Source organism: Nyctibius grandis, chromosome 14 (genome assembly GCF_013368605.1).
Source record: "Nyctibius grandis isolate bNycGra1 chromosome 14, bNycGra1.pri, whole genome shotgun sequence".
Lineage (NCBI taxonomy): Eukaryota > Metazoa > Chordata > Aves > Nyctibiiformes > Nyctibiidae > Nyctibius > Nyctibius grandis.
Window position 1 is genome coordinate 5224973 of NC_090671.1, and position 16891 is coordinate 5241863.

General features: G+C 39.9%; 1 protein-coding gene across 3 annotated transcripts in view; it reads left to right on the plus strand.

Moving 5' to 3' along the window:
* Positions 1-2518: 2518 nt before the first annotated feature.
* SLC5A1 (solute carrier family 5 member 1) overlaps positions 2519-16891 on the plus strand; it is a 29656-nt gene continuing 15283 nt past the window's right edge. For 2 of the 3 annotated variants that reach the window (XM_068412258.1, XM_068412259.1), the window contains exons 1-3: positions 5745-5831; positions 7939-8010; positions 14997-15101. In XM_068412258.1, the coding sequence (XP_068268359.1) occupies positions 5745-5831; positions 7939-8010; positions 14997-15101 (264 nt within the window). Of the gene's footprint in view, positions 2549-3923; positions 3935-5743; positions 5832-7938; positions 8011-14996; positions 15102-16891 lie in introns of those variants that run through there. The other variant, XM_068412260.1, reaches the window with a different exon arrangement.

The window sequence follows — 16891 nt, forward strand, 5'->3', positions numbered from 1 at the left end:
CCTTCCATTCATGTTGTCCTAGGAGTTCAATTATAGAGGTACAAGAATCTTCATCTCTGATATACAATTATGACGATTCCTGTGATCATAGTGTTTTATGAAGTTTTCGAGTTCTGTCCATGTCTTACCATCAATGATTACTAAAGCAGGAAAACATGTCATTAGTTTATATCACGTGTTCTGTTAGTTCAGGATACGTAGCTTATGACTGGACTACTTTTCATATCTGGGAGGAAAGTTTACAAACTTTTTTAGATACCAGACTAGGCTGGCGTTTCTCCTGGCAATAGATGCAGGCTACTGCCTTAATGTCAAAAGCAGTAGTTTTGTAATAACTTCAATAGTTAGCATTAAGTTGATTGAAAAGATTGAAACTATGGAACAAGCATTTTTTGGTTTTGAGATTTTATAAGTTGGCAGATCAATAAGATCTCACTTTAGAAGGGATCTCCATTTCATGCCAAAATAACAGTTGTGTCCTTTGTTCTGTTCTAGTCCCTGTCAGAACTCAAAGTCTGATCAAAAGATACCTCTGTACAAATGTATCTGGTAATTTATCAATATTTTTTTTTTCAGATAATATTAGTATATTTTTTACACTCTTCATTATTTCCATTTCTCTTTTTTTTCCAACTGTAATCTGTGTGTGATCTTTTCTGTTGTTGGTTGGGGTTTTTTTGTTTGTTTGTTAGCTTTCCCTTCCCCCTAATAGGGAACTGTTTCCAGGCGATTTTTTCACTTTTCTCCTGACCAGGGATTCCCATGTCTTGCTGTTCCCTGTTTCTGATCAATTTATTGCTCCAATAGCAAAAAAGTGTTTGTGCCAAATGCAAATACTATCTCTTTCAGCCCAGATTCCTTAAAGAATGTTTCCCCTGGGTTCTCTCCAACAATGTTTCCTATTCTTACTGGTTTTCCAGAAGCTTCATCTTGTATTTTGTACAGTATTATTCAGATTTTTTTCCTCATTTAATTTTCCAACCAAACACTGTGCAAACAAGAGGCTTAACTGAAAAGCCCCTGGGACCCTGTAGAGCAAATTGGACTTATATTAGGCTATTACATTAGTAGATTATGATATTTTCCCTCCTTCACTTAGCTTTCTTTAATCAAATTAACCTGTCAAATGCAATAAATAATAATAATATATTTGTTGCTGCTTATTTCTGTAGGGCAATCAAAACATATCCACAAGGGCTGACGCTATCCGTTGTTCAAGAATGATTGCATTTATTTCGAGCAAAATGGAGTATGAGCAGTGAGGGTTTTCATTAGGTCACCTGAAAGACTTGAGAATTATTTCAGTGGAAGGGGTATCAGCAGCTCATCTCCTGTTCATTTCTCTCCTGGATTTTATGCAGTGGAGACATCATTTTCCCTAAATCTCTGAAACATGAGTGGCAAAAATAATTTGTGAGAGTTGTGATCATGATTATGCATCCACTCCGGATAATTCCTTCTATTATTTCATTTTAGCTACAGTAGAAGTGGCAAATCAGCATGTATCGATCTCTAAAAAATATTTTTCTGGAAACATTCTTTTTGGGGAAAGGTAGGAAGCTCCCAAGAAGGATTAGCAAGCCTCTAACATACAAGAAATATGATGGATTAGATCATGAGGATAATAAATATGTTATGTGGATTATAGTCCATGAGACAATAATCATACTTCTGTTTCAATGAGAATGCTGCTCATTCAAGAAGTTTCTTGTGGGGAACAGTCTGCCCTGCTGCCAGGTGGCTAAATCTGGTGACAGTCTGCATTGGTTTGGGGGAGTACTTTTTAATCTGCTATTCAACTTTATTAGTCCCAATGGAAATTTCAAACCCATCTCTTGCCATTAATCCTCCCTTATTAATCTCCTGAATTATAAAAATGAATGAAACATTAATAAAACAAAAATAAATTCGAGTTACCTTATTTGCTGTCTTAGCCTATCTTGTAGGAAGAGTACAGTCCTTGGACTGTTTTTATAACATTGGCAATGCTTAGATACTGCAGGGCTGGGTGTACTTAGTGATCACACAGAGATAATTTAATCAGTTGCTGAAGAACTGAATATATTTCATTGCTTCAATTCTGTTGGTCTATCTGCGTATAAACCTATTTATATATCCTCTGATATTTCTCCTTGTCATGGTTTTAACCCAGCAGGCAGCTAAATACCATGCAGCCACTTGCTCATGGGGGAATGGGAGAAAGAATCAGAAAGATAAAGGCAGAGAGACTCGTGAGTTGAGTTAAAAACAATTTTATAATTGAAATTTTTTAAAAAACCCAAAAAAACCCAAAAAACCAAACAACCCAAGTGATTCACAGTGCAACTGCTCACGACTTGCAATCCCAGAGGAGAGAAATCCCAAAACCACAATCCCGGAAGAGCGAGAGCTCCCTCACAGCTTCTTGTGCACCTGCACACTAGCAAAGCATGGGAACCTGCAAAGTCCTTGATTTCTGAGCAACAACTAAAAACATCAGTATATTATCAACATTCTTCTACCAAATCCCGTACTAAATCCCAAACACCTGTCTCCTGCTCTAACTGCCATCCTTTATTATTACGACCCTCTTAGGAAAACTTTGCTGAGAGCCTTTGAATTTATATTTTGTCCACTTCAAATAAGATCTCATTTCTCTATGAAAAGTATGAACTTTTCACTAAGTTCACACTTACATGGCTAGGAAATCAGCAAAGGAGGGGAGAGAATTGACTAATGTAGTCTATAGTTTCCTTTATAAAGAAATCTGGAGGAATGTCAGAGAAAAGATTAGAGGAGTTCCTCTGTAGGGAGGTAGTTTGCATACTAATGCATCTTTCTCTTTGGTTGTAGTTTGTTTGTTTTACTATTTGTTTTATCATTTGTCATCTTCAGGAGAAAGACTTACACACAAGCTTTTAAGAAACTGGGCTAAGTGGCAGCAAGGGCTATAATTGTCAGATTTTCTATGCTATAGCCCCATTTTCCTAATGACAACAGAGCAATTGCACCTTCTACATAGTTCATGTACCTGCCCTGTGCCTCATAAGACAGTGGTGCCTCTGTCAGCCCTTGCAGTTATATAGTTGGGTGTGCAAATCCATGACATAATTCTGTTTGGTCTCCATCAATAACCTGGTTCGTGATTTTGAACAAATTACTACACCATTCTGTACCTGTTTGTGCTCTTGTCCATTGTCTGTTTTGTCTATTCAAGTCTAAACATATGTCTAAACAAATATGTCTAAACATATTTGTGATAAGCTAAATGTCATCCGACTTGATCTGGAGGGGAGCAATAATTATAGACATGGATCGCAGTCACCGTGTCGTGCTACTTAGACTAATTGTTTTTCTCACTCCCATTAAAATCTCTCTTACTTCAATGAATTGGTCTGGCTCACAGGAAAGAGTAGAGAAATTTCCTCAATATATCAAATGATTTGTCATTTTCTCTAGTGTTGGAGCCCTATACTTGCTTGATCAGGCACCTCAGGATGATGACAGCACCCACTGAAGCACATTGCTAGCTGGGTGTGAGAAAAAGAGGTTATTACTGTGTCCCGATGAGAAGTTCACTCTTCATATCAGGAGGTTTACTCAACTTATCTTCGAAAGCTTTAATACAAAGGTAGGTTCAGCCTTTTTCAAACCTGGAAACTTGGCTGACCTTTCAGAGACCACTTATATGCATTCAGTTCATGAAGTGATACATTTAGTACACCAACAATCATCTACTGAGTATAGTGCTTCTAGGTTTCTCTTTGGACTGCAGATATGAAGATGTGGAGATGAGATACTAAGATTAAGAGCCTCAACAAAGCTGCCTCCCCTTTTTGATAGTCTTGTAGAGAATGTTTGTTTTGGGTTTGTGGCCTTCGGAGATAAAACAGAATTAAGTTTGTTTCCACTGTATATAATTGCATGACCGTTATTTTTTAGACACTGATTCTCCGTTACTGTTTCAGACCTTGGAGCCTTGTTGATGTGGCCACACTAGGAGCTGTGGACAGGAGGCTGTAGTGTTTCCTACCCTCTGAGCTCTTTTTGCAGAGGTCTGGATGAGAACACAAGATACGTTATAGTAGATAAGTTCCTGTCTAATGTTTTCTTTGCTTTACCTCTGTAGTCTGATGCAGAAATGGAATTCTTGAAAACCAAACTTTTTGTTAGTTGCAAGGACCCACAGGAATCTCTGTCAATCTTTGTAAAGAAGTGCCATCTACAGCCTATCTTAGGCAAACTGTTTCCTGATAATTAAGGTTAGTGAATAAGTCTTTTATTTTCCTCTGAAATACACAGCAGGGAAGGTTGCAGCTAATGGGAATTTTGGATGCTCAGCAGCTTCCAGGGTTAATTTTTTCTCTGTTGGATTTAAAGCTAACATTTCACAGTCCTGTAGGACAAACTGAAGAATGTGTTTTGGGAGAGATGCCTAAACTATCAGAGGACAGGACTGTTTTATAAGAGTATAAGTGCTCAAACAATAGTGAGATCTTTATTTTATTCTTATAAGTAATCACACTTTATTAAAGCTTCTTAGACTTTGATGGTTTTTATTAGCCACGGTTACCAAAGTAGTTTACCTAAGAACAATTTGTTGCCAATGAACAGAGCACCAGACTTCAATTTCAACTCCTGAGAAAATAAGCACTGCAAGATCAGTCAAACCCACTGTGCTTTCCATGTACTGTACTGCTTGTTCTGCTAAGTGCAACTTCAGGGTAACATTTTACTCCCAAAAGGCAGCCTGGTCAGCTGTAAATGACTAATGATTCCCTAGGACTTTCAGGTATCCTCGGAGCCCAGAAATGTGCCTGGCACCTGTGTCTCTTGTTCTAAATATCCTGGATTTTTCTGACCTCTTCTAGCTCAGACAGAGGATCACAGGCACTGTTTGGGGAAGCTTCCATATTAAGAGCTGTGAAGATCTGTCTATGGTCAGCGTGTTCCACATCTTTGTGACCAGTTATTTTGCTCTGCTTGATTCTGAAGTCAGAGGCACAGATAAAGGGAGAGCAGACCCAAGCTCTGATGAACTTTGAACTTATTTGAATGTGAAGCTGATTAACTACAATAGTGAGAACCAACACCACGGTCTAACACCCTGAAATTCAGCACAGTAAGCTCCTGGATCTAAAGTCTTGTGGTTCACATGCATCTTTACCTGTATCCATGTGAGAGACGTAAGCAGCTTCAAGTTGTCTCCTTCCCAGAAATACAGGGCTGTTTGTCCATTGAGTAATGCTGCTGAGTTGAGAGATGACACAGAGGATGTCCCAGCTCCTGGACCCCTGGGTTTTCCCCACGTGTCAGGTCACTCCTCCTCACAGATAATTGCTTACCATCATCATGTAAAACAACTACGTCTTCCGTGACTAGATTTACAGGTACAACCGCTTAAAAAAAAAAAAAGTATTCACACACAGTGAGGTAAATATGCAGGTTTATTGCAGCCAAGCCACTCCTTTCCGTGCTCATTCCTTCTCAGACATCTGCTCGTGGATGTTAAAACCCTGAGCACCTTTGGCAGGGGGATTGACCTCTGAAATCTGCAGCACCTGTAGCAGAGGAGCAATATTTGGGAAGGAATTGTTGTCCGAGGAAAAGCAGCAGCTTCAACTTGTGTGTCCCATGGGAGACAAATGAATCTGAAGTTATATATTATATAAGATGCAGGGGAAGACAGCAGTTTATCATTAACCTGAACTCTGCAAGAAGCATATAAGGAGAGAAAGAAGAAGAAAGCCAGAGAAGTAGCCAGGATGGAATCCAACATAAGGATCAACAATCCTGCAGACATCTCTGTTATTGTCATCTATTTCTTGGTAGTCCTGGCAGTGGGACTATGGGTAGGTTGGGATTTTATTTTATTTTATTGTAAGGTAGTTTGTAGGGTCTTGGGAAAATGGCTCAGTAAATGAAAATGTATAATCATATAAGGATTTTGGTGCTTAACTGAAATAATAAGTGTATGGGGGGAAAATGTGGGTATTTTCTGGCGAGGGGATGGTGACCCAGGGAGGCATCCATTTAGGTGGATGAACAGAACTAGTGGGGAAGGTGGAGTGATGAGGTTTGTGTGGGGAAGGAACTGAGAGACCTGATCAGTAACGATCAGGCCAGCCAGGGTCCCTGTTAGAAAGCAGGCTAGAGGTGAGTAGATGGGGATTAACACCGCGGAGCACAGGGGCTGCGGTGAGAATTGGTGGTGTGAGGTGATGCCATAGGAAATAGGGAGAAGAGGGGGTTGCAGGGAGGGTGAAGTCACTATGTGGGGAGGGCAGTGTGGTGGTGTGACAGCACAACTGCAGCTGTGACTGTGATCACTCTCAGCGAAGGAATGAGATGGGTCAAGATTGTAGGTGCCATTTGAGGGCAGCGTTATCGTGGCTTTTTTTGCCAGCAGGACCTTGACTACAGGGCGCAGTGCCGTTGAAACTGTGAGGAAGGAACAGTTTCAGGGGTGGCGAGTGATGGCAATGACTTTCTGCTCATGATCTAAGCACAGCGGTGCCTCCTGCCCTCACCCCGGCAATGCTGGATGCACTGAGGACTGCAAGGGAAAACTCGGTGCCTAATCCGAAAACAAAGCCCAGTGCTTCCACAGCTGATGGGGAAAGGCAGATACTGTCCTATTGGTGTTAAGCTCAGTGCTGAAGTGTTTGAAGATAATAGGCCAATGCTGTGAGCTACAAAGCTGTAAACAGTGGAATGTCACCAAATTTTGGGTTCCCTGGGGCAAGCTCTCCTGGTGGCCTGAACTCCTGACCACTAACAAGGGGAGCGGAGGCATTGTTCCTCAGTGATCCTCTGCTTGCCAGGAGCATCCCAGGGCTCCATTTCACAGCGCAGAGAAGTCAGCTGCAAAACCAACCTCCCTTTCTAGCAGCCTGGCAATGTTTTGAGGAGCATCAAAAATTTAGGATGTACGCAAAATGGACACAACCTTTTCTTTACCTCTTCGTCACGGTAGTAGATGCCAAAAATGCAGCAAGAAATCTGAAGCCCCCGGTGTGCCTGAACACCTCGCTGCCTTGCGGGAGGGAACTGGGTCTTTGCCATGAAGGTCTGGCTGTTGCTGCAGTTGAACTTGTATTAAAGGTCTGTGACAAAAAAGGTCTGACCTGTGGCTTGTCAGGCACTTGTGTGCTGAGTAATGCCTGGAACTGTTTCTTTCCAGCAACAATGTCCTCTTTATTGGACAAATACTTATTAAGTTGCTGTGTGTAGTTAAATGTAAATCTGTTGTATTTACTTCCTTCTATATGAGAAGAACAGATCTGGCTAATTTTCCCAAGTCTTCCTTCTTTATTTGCCTGTTCAAAGTCCATCAGAGGAGACAATGGGAATCCAATATCTGGATCAGTGTCATCAACAAAAATTGGACAAAGCTTCCGTCTAAAGCCTATCCCTTGACAAATACAAAATGAGTGTGTGAAAAGGAAATTTTAGTTGGCTTCTTTCTTTGAACTTTGGAGAGAAGCGGATACAATGCTGATATCACAACAAGAAAATAGATGTTTATAGATATCTGCTGGGGCTGGATAGTCGAGTAAAAATCTGCACAAATTCTGTTAATGAACTTGCAACTTACAGTCTTTTTTGATGCCTGAACACAAAGGCATTGCACCCCTGATGAAATGTTCATATGAGCTTTTATTTGAGTGATCATTTTTTTGGTTAAATTTAATTTTATTTTAATGTTTTGCACTGTAATGAAAGGTGAAGCAATGAAGATTGAAGGGTTAATGTAGATCTAGATACAAGAATGATTGTTCAGTTGTATTATTTTCTTCATCATAAGCTTGTTCTTTTTAGCCACTCTGTTTATTTCTTCCACTTTACCCTTCCCACATATTTTATCCCTTCATTCTAGCTGTTTCTTCTTAGTCTGTGTATAGCTTGCCTAGTATACTTAAAATATGATTCAATCTGTCTGTCTTTTTTCTTTTCCAGGCTATGTACTCAACCAACCGAGGGACAGTAGGTGGATTCTTCCTGGCTGGACGAAGCATGGTTTGGTGGCCGGTGAGTGTTATATTTTGTGTGTGTATATAAAACATATGTATGTGTATGTGCATCCATTTCCATATGACTATGTCTAGTCCTTAAATATTAAGTATCTCCACCATACTGTTGAGACTGTGATGGCTATGTCGTGTAGATGCACTTCAAACTCTTTCTCTAGCCATGGTGACACAGGGCAAACTGCACAACAAAAGCCACCTGATAGTCAGGGAAAAGTGCTGGGGAGGTTGTCCGTGTGGAGCTCTGAGCTCTCTTGATTATGTGACCAACTTGTTTGAACCTGGATAATGTCAGTGTAGGCAAATCCAGTGCTTTGCCTTTCAGGCCACTTAAAACTTTTTAATATTTAGAATGTATTACTGCACTCAAAGAAGCTGGCTCATTTTGAGGTTATCACAGAGAAGAATTAATTTACTGAAATTTTTCCTCGTCTTGCTCTATTGTTTCCACTTTTGGTAACAAGTTCTGGTCTGTACAAGGAGAAAATCCTGGAAATATTATAAGTTATTGGTAAAATATAGTTTAAATTTATTTAAAAACTATTTGTGACTTGTATTGTCTTCTGTGGATCTGTATTCTCTTCCAAGGTGGAGAAAAGGAGTCACAGACACAAAACATATTCGTAGCCATCCATCAGGCCTCTGGCAGAAATTATATTATAAACAATGATCTATTTCTTCCAGACCATACAGTCTGTTTAGTGTGACTTCTTGGAAAAGCAGAAAACTTTAATAAACCTGCATTTTCTGTATCACTTGTGTTGTACATACTTCCATGTGCTTGAATGGAAATCTTCAACATTCCTGATCTTGCATTCAGTCTCCAAAAATGTTTTTGCACTTCATTAAGACTTTTGATTCAAGATTCCACCCACATGGATTCAGTTACAGGATCAGGGAGAGTGAGAGTAAATATTTGTTGTCTAAAACTTTAGGACTTTTCTGAAAGTAGGCTGCAGAAATACCTACATCTTTCAGTCTTCTTGTGTTTCAGGGAGCTACTCTCTGCCTTTAGAAGGGATCGGGACTGCTTTTTAATGACATAAAAAGATTAAAGGCCAATGACAGTAATAAAAGGTTTCCTCATTTGGTATAGGAGGTCTGAGAAAATTTAGGTTCCATTGGAAGATTGAGGAAAGAGAAAGTTTCCAAGTTACTTTAAGATAAATTCCATAATTATAGGGGGAGAGAAAAAACCCAAACAGATTACTTTGATTAACTGTCACTTTAGTCAGTTTAACTTGTGCAATTCTCTATGCCTTCAAGGGTGAATATGAATACCCTTTTGTGTGATGTAAATGAAGGTGGAAGAACCAAGGCAGGAAAGGCTACCATCAAAAACTTCCGCCTTGGTGCCGTGGCACTGAGAACTCCTAATGATTCCCCTAAGGCCCAGGGAAGATTATCTAATGCTGAGTTCTCTTGCCAACACAAACCCAACAGATTCAGCAAGCTCCCTTCCACCAGTGGGAAGACAAAAGGGATGACCCCACAGTGCAGTGGTTGCTGCTGGGATCACCTCTCTCTCCTGCCCAGACTCTACGAGCTCAGCATGGATGAAGTGCTAGTCATCAGTGCAGTCTAAGATCACCTCTTCAGTCCTTCCCTTTGGAATGCCAGCAGTGTCTTTCTGCACCATAAAATTAAACCCTTCTTGCTATTCTTCCTGGTATCACTCAAAATAAACAAACACCAAGCACTCAAACCACAAACTAAATACCATGTCAGCAGCACCACCTTGGAAAGTTTGCCTTGGATAAAAAGAGATTCCAAAACACCTATTCCTGCAGTTTAGCAGGTAGATAGGATGTCCATCACCCAGTGCAAACTGGGCTGAAATGACTAGGAAACCAATGAAAGTGTAGAAAGTTCAGCCAAAGACGTCATCTCAGTTCTGCAACAGCTAATGCTATGTGTATTTTTTTACTTCTTCCGTGCTTTGACTTTTCTTTTGTGCCATGTCAGGACTTACACGACATGGTTCGGGAACGCCCAGATACATTTCTGCAGACTGTAGATGAGAGACAGGGTGGGGGAAGTTGTTTTGTGAGTGGACTCTTATTTAACAGATTTCTCCCCTGTGATTTCAGGATAATGACCCCTGCCATGTAATTGCTTCCTGGAACAGAGAGAAATGAAAAAAAAAATCCTTCCACAAACCTTTTATAAACTTAATCCCCTTAAACAAATCGTATTTTTCAGTGGTTGTGCTATGTTTTGTGCTCTACAGGGCAGCCATAAGTGGCTTTTCTGACCCCACAGGGAAAGAGACTCATGAGCAGTGTATTAGAATCTCTTACAGACAACCCTGGGAAACACATTCTGTTCACTGAAATGATATAATAGCTGTGGTTTGGTAGACTAGAGGAGACTCTGGCAATCAAGGGCTGGAGGTTAGTCCCACTTTCGATATGGATTTTGCATGTTTGTCAGTCACTTTGCCTGATTGTGATTCAATTTCTCAATGTATAAATTCGGAGCAAGAATCCATCCAACTTGTTGGCTCCAGCAGAATCCATGAAGGTTGCTTAGTATTTTGCAGAACCAAGCCCACAGTTAGTCTTTTCTGGCTGTTCTGCTGAGGTAATAGGTCACTTCTGTATCAGTTCACTGAAATCACCGCCCTTGTGCAGTGGATGAGCCAACTCAGTAGTTACAGTAGTTAATTAGGGATCAAGGTATATAATTATATTCTCACTGATTGCCAGAAATTTAAATCCATCGTGGGTTAATCATAATGGTATGGAATGCTGTGCCCTTTCCACAGTCTTTTTACAGAAACTGAGAGAAGGATCTTCAAGAAACTGGTTTTGGTCTCTTGGGCTTTGAGGGAAATGTCTTCAGGAAAGACACATATGACTTTAAATACTCATAACCAGCCCTGCTTTTTCCAAAAAGACACAGAGAAGCTCAAGGAAAGTGACAGCTTTGTAATAGCAGACCTTGCAAACCAAACTTCAGCTTCTTTTGTTAGATGGAGGAGCTAGGTTCAGCCAAATACTTTCTACCATTGTACGAAACTAAGTACGTGTTCCTGGAGAACAGTCAGCTTTGGTAGCAGCCACTCTCACAGGATTAACAGGGTTTCATGCACAATTAAAAAGAAAATCAACTTCAATTTTGAAGCTTTCCTGCTTTTGAATTTTGGTCTTCAGGTTCTGTAGTCTTGCAGACAGAGCTGTCTGCACAAAATTATGGGTTACCTTATACACCTCAGTTCCTGAGGCATAAATGCCAATAGGACAAAGAGTATCTGCTGGGCATCTGAAGTCCAGCTATGGTTAGAGAGATTTACTGAACAGTAAGCAGGAAGCATGCAGAGACAAGGACATACTACACTTTAAACAGAAATGTAACTCAGCTCATTTGTTGTCTCTCATGTGTTGATCTTTGTGAGAGAGGTAAGAATTAAGGCAAAAAAAACCGAACAGGTTTTTGCTTCAGTTCTCCATGATGTATTTTCATGGCCATTAGAACTGACCACTGGCACGGTTTCTCTGATCTCTGCATCCAGTTAAGTTTTACATATTCTCAGAATTCTCCCCACTTGCTGAATCTGACACTGCTGTGAGGAGCACAGGCAAGATGTGCTTGGGATTGGGGAGAAGAATTTGGTGCCGAGCTAACCCTTTCAAACAGGAAAGTGTACATTAGGGGCATAGGACATGTATCAGCAGGTCCTGGGAGGGAGGAAAGCCGTAAGCTGTGAAGTCTGCACGCTGTCGCTGCAGTGGTCACTGATTTGCAAAGCACGTCGTGTGTGATCTGGAACAGCAAGTGCCAGGATGTCAGTGCATCCTCAGGTTAATGAAAGGAGCAAGGTGAAACAGTTAATGAATAACATGGAAAAAACATAGTGATCGTCATCTGTCTGCAGTGTGGTGGTACTTTTCCTGAACAGAGTACTCTTGTTAAAACCTGACCTCTTAAAAGATTTTAAGAGAGTTAATGTTCCACATTGGCCTCAAGTTAGTTCAGTTTTTTGTCCTCTCTTTCCCTCTTAACAGCTTTTGTTCCTTTCAATCAACTTTCTTCTTTACTTTTCCCCCTAGATCTGTTTTTAAAATCAATTCACTAACACATTCACTGAGAACAGTTAACACTTCTAGAAAATTGTTTCTCTCTGTCATCCCCCAGTTTCAGCCCAGCGCTCTTTAGGTCACGCATCGGTGTACTGCAGCACCTTCCCATGGCAAATCAAGCCGCTCAGTAATCAGCCTTTTCAGTACAAAAATACCGTAGCCGTGAGTTCTTCAGCAACACAGCTTGGGCCCAGAGCTCATCTGCCACCTTCCCTCATCCTTAAAGTACTGCCGGGGCAGATCGGAAATTTTTCTTTCCCCTCTGGCATCAGCAGCTAACAGGGTGCAAGCATATTTGGTAAATGCTTCTCTTGCTTTAACCACGTTTTAAGGGTAATACACATTTTCCCAGCTATGAAGCCGTGTTCTACTTTTCCGTGTATACATAACAACAGAAAACATTTTTAAAATTGCATCCATTATTGGTCTGTGTGGATCTTACAGTTGTGCTGCACTGGGTGTTCCCTAATTCAGAGAAGAAAATTTAGGAAGTGAAGGTGGTATCTGCATTCACGTTGTTTTGTCCTTGCGCTGGCCCTAAATGTGTTGGTAATTTTGCATCGTTGCGGTTCAGTTTTGTATTTTTCTTACAATACAATTGTACTCTGGGTAAGGTTGGGAACACAGCATTGTCAGTGAATGCTACGATATGTCCCGGGGTTTCAGGCACTGAGCCAAAGCTTACTACAGCTGCCAGTTCTTAAAACTTCTTCATTAGCTGCTTTTGCTACTTGGATCTGCTTGCAGTACATTTTAACCTTTTGAAACAGGAGAGGGAACACATTAAATAAAATCAGAGATTAATGTGGTTAATCTTTTCTGGTGATTGCATTTCTAGTAATCTAGATTTAAGTTTAATTATTCATCTCCAAGGAAAGCACTGGAAAACAGTGCTAATGCCTGGTATAAATGGTATTTGTTTCTTCACGATCGTTGCTGGGAAAACACTATTGCTGTTACAAAGAAGTTAGAAGAAAAAGTTTTCTTTATTACCAGTGACGTCTCTGGCTTATTTGCTAACGCTTGTTCCAATGCTCATCATTTCTGTGGAAATATCTATCGTATGACAAACTGGTTACATTTCTGTAGGGCACAACTGACTTCTAGAAATGTGTAAAAAAAAAAAAAAAAAAAAAAAAAAAAATCCTGAACTGAGTGAACTTAGAGACATAAATTTCTTGTCACAGCAAAAGAACAGTTTGTCTGCAAAAAGACTAGAGAAATCGGGAGATCAAACTGAGGAAAGGAGGAAAAAGTAAGCTTGGGAAAGAAAGAGTGGAATCCTCTGATTAATTTTATTTGTATGTTACATATAAAAAATGGGGGAGGAAAATCTATTTTGTGATTAGAGATCAGGATTGTGAGATGAAGAGTATGGTTGCTATTCCTGGCTATGGCATAGCTCTATAGAATAAATCTGATCTTCAGAGGTGGATTTCTATGATGAAATCCCTTTTATCCTCCTGAATCTCAGGCAATAGTCCCTGTGCTCTCAGAAAGATTGACTAAATTTTTACTGCTACTCAAAGAACTCGCTGCAGTGATTGCAGACCTGGAAATTTGTAACTATTCCCTTTATATACATTTTAGGACCCTAAAGATCTCCCAGTGAGTTGCAGACAAGGAATATTTCTCCCTTTTGTAAGGTGACTCCGGACATATTCCACCCACCTGTACTTGGGAACTGCATAAGGAGAATGTGCTGGATGCAGGTCCTGTTCCTATGTCTAAAAAACCATTTTTAAGCACCTTGGGATCTTTCAACATGAGAGATCTACCTCAAGTGAGAGCATTAGAAGCTGGTCAGCAGAGGTTCTTTTGCCTACTTTCTATGTGCTTTTAATTTTTAACCCTGTTTCCTTTTTTCTTAGTAGCTTTAAGAGGACATAAAGAAAAAATAGAAGTGAATAAAAAAATGTTCACTCGGCTCTTTTCATCTTGGAGCTACTCTAGCTCACAATCTTCTGCCTACAATACCTGATCCAGCCTCTTTCATGCTCGAGTTCCCACCCTGCATCCCTCAATGTCTGACCCTGTAAATTATCGTTAGGCATTTCTCCTGCCTTTAATGGTTTCATTTTGAGGAAATGAAGCTCATACCTTTTGTCTTAATCTCTTCTATTGTCTGAGCTATTTGATGAAGAATTAGATCTTTTGGCACAATCTCTCTTTTGTGAATGGGTCCTGTCTGTAATCCAACATAAACATTTCATTTTTTTTAATCTCTTCCTGTTCATCAATTCCTATGTTCACCCGACTGTTCTGTTTGTATGATCAGGGCAATACTTGGGGGTCTTAGAGATCCAGCACTCCTTAAATATAACTCCTTGATTTGCTGCTGTTTGTATCTTCCAGAAACACTTTCTCAGCAGATATTTCTGCCATGCAGCTTTCAGAATTTAATTCAGTAATCGAATATCTTTTGTCTAAAAGTGGACCAAGTACAAAGTATGTACAACTCTCACAGATGATACATTTAGTTCCACAGAATATGAAATAGGGAGTGCCGGTTTCACAAGTGGGTATACACTTATCACTTCCCCCTTGAGCAAGAGAGATCGCAATCTTCTTCCCTAATTGTTTGGCTATCACTCAAATGTCAGTCAAGTTTTGCAAATATTTAAAAATCTATATTGATGTAATAATTTGTTTGACTCAACTGTAAGAAGATCTATGGAACATCCTATTCTTTTTCATTGTTGTCGATACAATGGCTGGAGCCTTAGGTTTGAGGGGGAACAATAGGAAGGAGTCTTGAACGTTGTTGAGAAAGTTGGTTGTCAATCATTGTCATCATCACCATCTGATGATAGACAGCATGAGTTCAAAATGCCAAATGAACATGATTTTTTCAAGTTGCCATGAACAGGACCTAAGAGCCAAATGTTGTTCTTTCTGTTTCCAGATTGGTGCTTCTCTGTTTGCCAGTAACATTGGCAGTGGGCATTTTGTGGGCATAGCAGGAACAGCAGCAGCTGGAGGAATTGCCATCGGAGGATATGAATGGAATGTAAGTGGCATGCATTTAAGTGAACATATTTGTGACATCAGGATTATCTGCAGTGGTTAATCAAAATAACATCGCCTAATCATTTAGGACTGTTGAAGTTTGTGCTTGGCAACACTTGTTTTCTGTACAGGCCAGTAAGTGCCAATGTAATCTACTATTTAGCTCGTCCTCCTTAGTCCTTGTCCAAGCCACTGGGAGAAGATGACCCTTTACTGTTGAATGAGGCGCTTTAGAGAGTAAATGAATGAAATAAATTGGTGGATTCTCTTCTCTATACATATCTTTTGATTACTTTTAAAGTATTTATAAAGAGCACTTTCAGACTGCAGCATATTGGGAAGAATTCATCTGGGTTTGTAATCCATAGTATTTTTTACAGCCTTTTGCTATGTAGGAATTGTTGAAGGGACTTTGATTTCTTCACAGGCTACAAGAAATTTTGGACATCCTTCACAACCACCTGCATTCCAAAAATCTTTCCCTCTTTACTTTCTCCTTCCTCTAATTATGTGTGTGTTTTGCTTGTGGTTGCAGTATAGGGTACAGATATCCAGGCTGACTTTAAATGAACTACTTGGGGTACCAGGAGTAGTGTTAACTACAACAGCATGAAGATTCACATGAGCTAATTCAGTCCATTTCCTTGTATTCTCAGGCTCTGTGGGTGTGGATAATAATGCCCTTGTTCTGCTTAATTCACCGTCATGGAAGGGATTGTACCATGACACAAAGGACTTAATGAGCGTACACAGGTCGATACTTTCCTTCCATTTAATTCTGTGCAGTGAAAGAAGCATACCACCCTGAGGGATTGGCCTTTTTTCCTTAGCAAGTAGATGGTTGCTGCAAATAGTCAAGTACTCATATGATATAAATATTTAAGGAGAAGGGTAAACGCTAAAATGAACTCTGAGACGTGCACAGTTAATCTGTCATCTTTCTCTGATCACACTACTCCTGTCACAAATCTGATTCCTCTTCTCTTTGTACCAAAACTAAGCAAAACAGAACAAGCATTGCTTGAAATTTCATGGTATTCAAATCTCTAGGACCCATATCCTTCTTCAAACCTAGCCACCTCTCACGCTTCATCTCCTGGGAGATTCGCTGTGGACTAATATCAATACACAGTGTACAACAATGGTTGTTTAGGAAGAAGCAATGATGCATGTGTGTAGTTGAGCAGATACTCTACATAGTTCATTACTTAGGACACAGTGGGACCGGTGTACAGGTTAATAGACATGCTGGAAATATTGCTCTTGGCTGTATCATCTGATTCTCCTCTTGAAAGAAATACTAAGTTTGACTGTTACTGTCCTTGTGTATCACTATTATTTCACTGAAATGATTTCTAATTTGTATTAGTATGACAGCAGAATCTGACCCAGTATTTCTTGTCCATCTTATGGTTTTGATCTAAGGGCAGAACTTAAAAGATACAATTAAAAAAGCCCTCTAATCCCTGTGGACAGAATAAATGCATAGTGCAGCTCTGAAAGCAGGATTTTTTCTATATTTGTCAATTTAAATATGTACAACTCTATATCAGACAGCATTTGCTAGCCATTTGAGTCAGAAAACCATGACACTGCAATACAGTAAAATCTACAGTTCCCAAAATGCACATGGTAACACAAAATATACTATGAAACGGTATCACAGGCAATCCTGTTAGCAGAAATCAGCTGTTTTTCTAGAAAACGTATTATTATCATGTGTGCTTCTCTGGTACATCTAGCATGAAATCCAGGCATAATACCTGACAAATTTTTTGGCCAAGATTTCAT